We start from the raw sequence: 5,424 nt of genomic DNA on the forward strand, positions 1-5,424 counted from the left end.
CTGGCCCAAGAAGTAAAGAAAGAAGCTTTCATGCTGAGGTGTCTCTCACCCGGGTTTTAGTGTCGCTTGGGGTGGCCATTCAGAGGTAGACGGTGCTGTAATGGGGGTGCTTCCTATACCTGGCAGGGCCCAGTGTGAGGACAGGAAAAGGGGAGGTGCCGGCTGCTCTGCAGAAGAGTGCGAAGGACCCGCATCTCCGTGGACCCTAGTGGTGAAGGTTCTTAGGGGCAAACCACAGAATCCACTCCAGTTAGTTTAATTTGAATTTACTGGAATATAAGCCAGACTGTTTGAAGCGACAGAAGGAAAATGTACAACATCACTGCGAGGGAAAGGGGCTTCTTTATTGAAAAGACCTCTGCCACCACTGATACTGAGAACTGGATGCCTGAATTTCCACCTTGGCCACCCGCAAGGAGAGCAGTGATGGTGGGGTGGGGGATGAAGGTGAGGTTGCAGTGAGGATGTGGCTTGAGACAAGAATCCTGACATGAGGAATGTGCTCTTGCATTCACTCCTTCCTTCCTTAAATAATTATGGATCATCTCCTCTATGCCAGGACCTGTGCTAAGTGCTAGGGATAAAGGGAAGACTTGCTCTCATGGTGCTTAGAATCCACTGGATGAGACAGAACTAAGGCAAGTAGACCCATGTTGGGAGGAGAGAGGCAGGGTTCTGCTGAGGAGGGTGGGGTTGAGACGGACTCAGAGGAGATCACACTGTTTCAGAAGCAGCCACAGCCCAGCCCCGCGTGGCTCCTCCTTGACTTCAGGGTTTCGGGGTGGTACAGTTCGCAGGTCCTCTGCAAAAAGAAAGGAACTTGCTGATTGACATCTCTGAAGCCCCAGACCTGGACACCGCTGACCTTGACAGATCCTAGACTTTCCCAGAAATATGCAACCACAGTCCACCCAGGACCACAATGACCAAGAAGAAGGAAGTGAGTTTTTCAAGCCTAGGTGGGGAGCTCAGGAGCACTGCAGACATGCTCTGTAGGGTGGCTGACTCAGTGTTCCCATCTGAGAAAAGGGGAGCATGTGAGGAAGCTCAGATTCTCATGACGGGGCTTCTAGGGTGACCTTCTGCCAAGCTGGCCCGTGGAGGATGTGCTCAGTTGCGGTTTCACAGGACACTGAGCCACTTCTCCTGGGAGGCAGCGAGGAGGAAAGACACTGTGCAGGTGTGAATGGTGGGTGGCCCCCTGAGCACCATCTCTTTTTCTCAGCCCTTCCCCTCCCACCCTGTCCTGCCCCCTTCCTTACCCGTGGGTCACCACAGGACCACCGCAGGTCTTCATGCAGTCCTGTGCTGTTGGGAAGTTGTTCTTCCCTCGGCAGCCGCTGTATATAAACATGTCGCAGTGCCCGGACTTGGCGTTGTAGAAGTACCTGACCTTCCGGGCCCTGCAGGGACCCGTGTGATGAGGTTCCAGGCAGAAGGCAGGCTGAGAACCTTATGGGATGGGAGGGGCTATGGGTCAGTTATGAGGACCGTCATCGCAGTTTGGTCTACAGTGTCAACAACTGAAACCACCAGTGTGTCTTGCAATAGAGAATGTTAGGGTTATGGGGACGGGTCAAATTGAAAAGGCCATTTGACAACCTGCTTTCTGGGATATTATTATTAATGTTCCTAGGTGTGACATGATATGGTAAACATGCACAAATTGATATCTCCTACATGAAATATTTTAAGATTAATTGGTACGATGCCTTGGATTAGGTTCCAAAAACTCTACCAAAAAAGAATAAAAAACGGCAGACAAGGTAAAAAATATTCGTCATATGTCAGTAATTATTGGTACCTGGGTTTTATAAGACTATTCTCTGCATTACTTGTATGGTAAAGAGTTTCCACCATTAATAAAAAAGTGTGAAGGAATCAGGCTGTAATGGAGAAAGGCATGAAGAACACATACCAGGGTGTTCTCTTTTGTTACGGCACAGGGACTCCCTAAATTGAATATTGACGCTATATTGATACTGTGACTTATAATAAGCAATATATATATATATATATATATATATATATACTTGTTCTTTGTAATATCCTGGCACAGAGTTCTTACAAACCTTGCTATTTCCTAAGTGCTGAAAGCAAAAAAAGTGTCTTTTGTTATGTGAACTAGGTGACTTTTGGGAAGACCCTAGTAACCCCAGAATGGGCTCTGGTTGCCAGGGGAAACCACTGCCTGACAGGAGGGTTGCAACTTTCATTCCTACCCTCTCCCTCGTGGCCTCCCATCCGCAGTTCAGCCCGCCACCCAACCTCAGGGATCGGAGAGGAGCTGGAGGTTGAACAGTCACCAATGGCTAATGATTTAAGGCATCATGACTAGATAATGAAGCCTCCATAGAAACCTCAACAGAGGAAGAGATTCATGTTGTGAACATGCATCTGGCATCGACCCAGGGAACAACATAGGTACTCGTTCCATCATTGCTCACCTGGACCCCTGCAGCAGCCTGCTCCCTGGGCCTCTGTCTCTGCCCTTGGTCCCCTAGAGGCCCCTCTCCGCACTGCAGCCACAGGGATCCTATCCCATTGCTCCCATGACCAGTCCCGCAGGGACTCCCCATCTCTCAGTCAAATTCCGATTCTCATCCTACAAGGCTGGTCAGGACCTGTCCCCATGGCCTCTTTGGTCTCATCCCTTCCGCCCTCCTCCCCTCCCACCCACTCAGCTCCAGCCACCCTGGTAATTGCTGCCGCTGGTTCACAGCAGGCACGTTCTTTCTGCAGCCTCTGCTCCAACGCCCCCTTATCACAGAGGGTTTCGCTGATCAGTCTACGGAAAGAGCACAGCCTCTTTTATCCCCATCACTCTCTACCTTCAAAAACTCATAACCTAGCAGAGCATTTCCCCTTTTGCTATTGTCGGTCTCACTCTGAGAAGGCAAGGTATTTTTCCATATTCTGTCTACAGCTTTCCGCACACCAAAAACCAAGCCTGTAGGGACTTAATAAATATATGGCCAGGGAACGAATCTTCCATTTCATGCTCATGCCAAGCGCACAGTCATTGAATAGAATGGAGGTACTGGAATTCCTGTTAGTGCAAAGTCTCCTTGATGGTGGGGCAGGTCTACGTGATTATCAATCTGCCTCTCATTCCATATCCTGAGAGGGTAATAAAATGACAGTCAAAAGGGGACAAGGGAAAGGGCCTTCAGCCTTTACTAAGACTGTATCAGCCTTGGTCCCAGGAGCAGCTCACACAAGCGCTGTGTTTCTTGCTTTCCCTGCAGTTGCTCTGCTCAGTGGTCCCACGTCTTTCTGATTAATTTTAATCCTAGAGGAATAATCATCATTTGACACCTCAATATCTTTTCTTTCCCGAAGGAGGTATGTAGAGAAATTTTTTCAATTTAACACATCTTGGTGGAAAATGGACAAAATTGGCCATGAAATGTGTTTAAACTCTTTAAATTCATGAGTGGTAAGCTGTTCAAAAACCCATGTAACGTGGTTCCCGTTTTCAAGTGAGGAAACTGCAGAAGACTTGCCCCAGGACACACGGCATGTGGGTGATAGGGTCAGGACAAGATACTGTCATGTCACAACCCATTAGATAAACTACCTGATTCTGCCAGGAATTCTGAAAATACAGGTAACTGGTAAGAGTTTCTGGCTGCAGTGTCCAACTTTCATTATTCCCCTGTCCCAAGCCTCACTGGAGCCCCCAAATCACAGGGAAGACTGAGTCTGGTTTTTCCCTGACACCAAATAGGTGGCGTCTCTACCAACACCAAACAATTCCCTAAACACCCACTGGGCATCCCAGAAGGCAATTTACTTCTGATACTAAATCCATGGAGTTAGTGCAGATCCCGCAGGTTGAGGACTCAAGACTGTCCTCACTTCAAATGCGAGCCATGTGGTCCGGAGTCACTCATGCTTGTGACCGACTGGCTAAAACTCGGAGGTTCCATGACCCCACCTCCATGTTCACTAACCAAGAGAAGTGCAGACAGAACTCAGGAAAACCCTTTACTTACCGTTCCCAGGTTATTATAAAGGGTAAAGTGCAGGGACAGCGAAATGGAGGAGATACGCAGGGCAAAGGGGGAGAAGAGGTGTGCGGAGGCGCCCTGCCCTAGTGGAGTGCAACCCCTCACAGCACCTCCATGTGTTCACCACCCCGAAAGCTCTCTGAACCCCAACGTTTATGGAATTTTATTGAGGTGTCAATAATAGGCATATGGATTGAATCATCGGCCATTAGTGATTGATCTCCAGCTCAATACCCTCCCCTCGCCCCAGAGATGCTGGGATGCGGGCTATTGAAAGTTGTAACCTCTAAACACATGACTGGGTTTTTTTGGAGACCAGCCCCATCCTACAGGTCTCTCCGTGGCCTTCCTTTTCTCACCTCATTACCAAAAATAACCCCAGTAAATTCCAGGAGTTTCTGGAGGTCTGTTCCAGGATCAGGGCAAGGATCAAATATTGATCTTCTTATTACACTACAGTGAAGTTCAGGGACATGGCAATGACCAGGAATTGAGAGTGTCAGAGATGGGATTCCTGATCTGGTAGAGGTAGGCGGCATATATATTTTTTAATTTTAATTTTTTTTCCTATTGAGAGTCAGGAAATGTCCCTGGAGTTAAAACTGCCCAACTTCCCAGGAGAAATCCAGAGAGGCTGTCAGCATCCACCCCACGCCTGCTCCCCAACCCCTTCCACGGACTCCCCTCACTCCCCCCTCCCCCCAGCCTGTAGAGGAGAGGTGGGTCAGGACTTACCTTTGGCCTGGTTGCTGGTTTCACCTTCGGTGTGGTTGCTGGTTTTACCCCCCTGGATGCCGGCCACCAGGGTGCCCGGGATGCCGGCCACCAGGGTGCCCAGGAGGACGAGAAGGGCGATGGAGAGGCAGAGCCGGCTCATGATCGTGGCCTTGCAGGAGGGCTTCTGAGGAAAGCTGGGGGCTGACAGAGCTTTTCATATCCCAGCTGAGGGGTGGGACAGGCAGTGAGGAGGGGAGTGAGGAAGGGGTGGAGCTGGGCTGGGTCCTGTTTATTGTGTAATCTCCCCACCTAACCTGCTTCTGCCTGCTAGGGCCAAATGCCCAGTAACAGCGCTTCTCAGACTTGACTCTCCCTGTGGGTCTCGTGGAAACACAGATTGTGATTCCACAGGTGGAATTTTGTCCAATATGTTGACTCAGGGAGCGTCCCAGCACCTAGAGCAGTGCATGGCGGGTGATGAGTGAATGAGAGCAAATCAAAGGATGGATAAGTGAACAACAATGTGTTAGCTCAGGTCCTCCTTTTCAACTCCTGCAGGTTTCATTACAGCTGGGAACTATGCGCTTCACCCTCACCCCTACCACTGCCTAACTCAGAAGACAGGTGTGACACAGGACACCTTCTGCAACCACTGCCACAGCTTCTCAGCTGGATGGACCCTTGCTGTTTACCT

At 49.6% G+C, this 5,424-nt stretch overlaps 1 protein-coding gene across 1 annotated transcript; it reads right to left on the reverse strand.

Moving 5' to 3' along the window:
- Positions 1–294: 294 nt before the first annotated feature.
- Positions 295–5,067, reverse strand: LOC137208064 (spleen trypsin inhibitor I-like). Its single transcript, XM_067708512.1, has 3 exons — positions 4,749–5,067; positions 1,263–1,452; positions 295–802 (listed from the first exon to the last, which is right to left on the reverse strand). The coding sequence occupies exons 1-3, from the start codon at positions 4,888–4,890 to the stop codon at positions 769–771; spliced, it is 366 nt and encodes a 121-aa protein (XP_067564613.1). The 5' UTR covers positions 4,891–5,067; the 3' UTR covers positions 295–768.
- Between the last annotated feature and the right edge of the window lie 357 nt (positions 5,068–5,424).

The sequence above is a fragment of the Pseudorca crassidens genome, chromosome 15 (assembly GCF_039906515.1).
Source record: "Pseudorca crassidens isolate mPseCra1 chromosome 15, mPseCra1.hap1, whole genome shotgun sequence".
NCBI lineage: Eukaryota > Metazoa > Chordata > Mammalia > Artiodactyla > Delphinidae > Pseudorca > Pseudorca crassidens.

Bases quoted from the DNA above. Each gene is read 5' to 3' on its own strand.
- LOC137208064 (XM_067708512.1), bottom strand. From the start codon at position 4,890: ATGAGCCGGCTCTGCCTCTCCATCGCCCTTCTCGTCCTCCTGGGCACC. The intron at 1,453-4,748 runs GTAAGTCCTGAC...CCATCCCATAAG, and splicing joins AACCAGCAACCAGGCCAAAG to GTTCTCAGCCTGCCTTCTGC. The intron at 803-1,262 runs GTAAGGAAGGGG...TTCTTTTTGCAG, and splicing joins GGTCCTGTGGTGACCCACGG to AGGACCTGCGAACTGTACCA.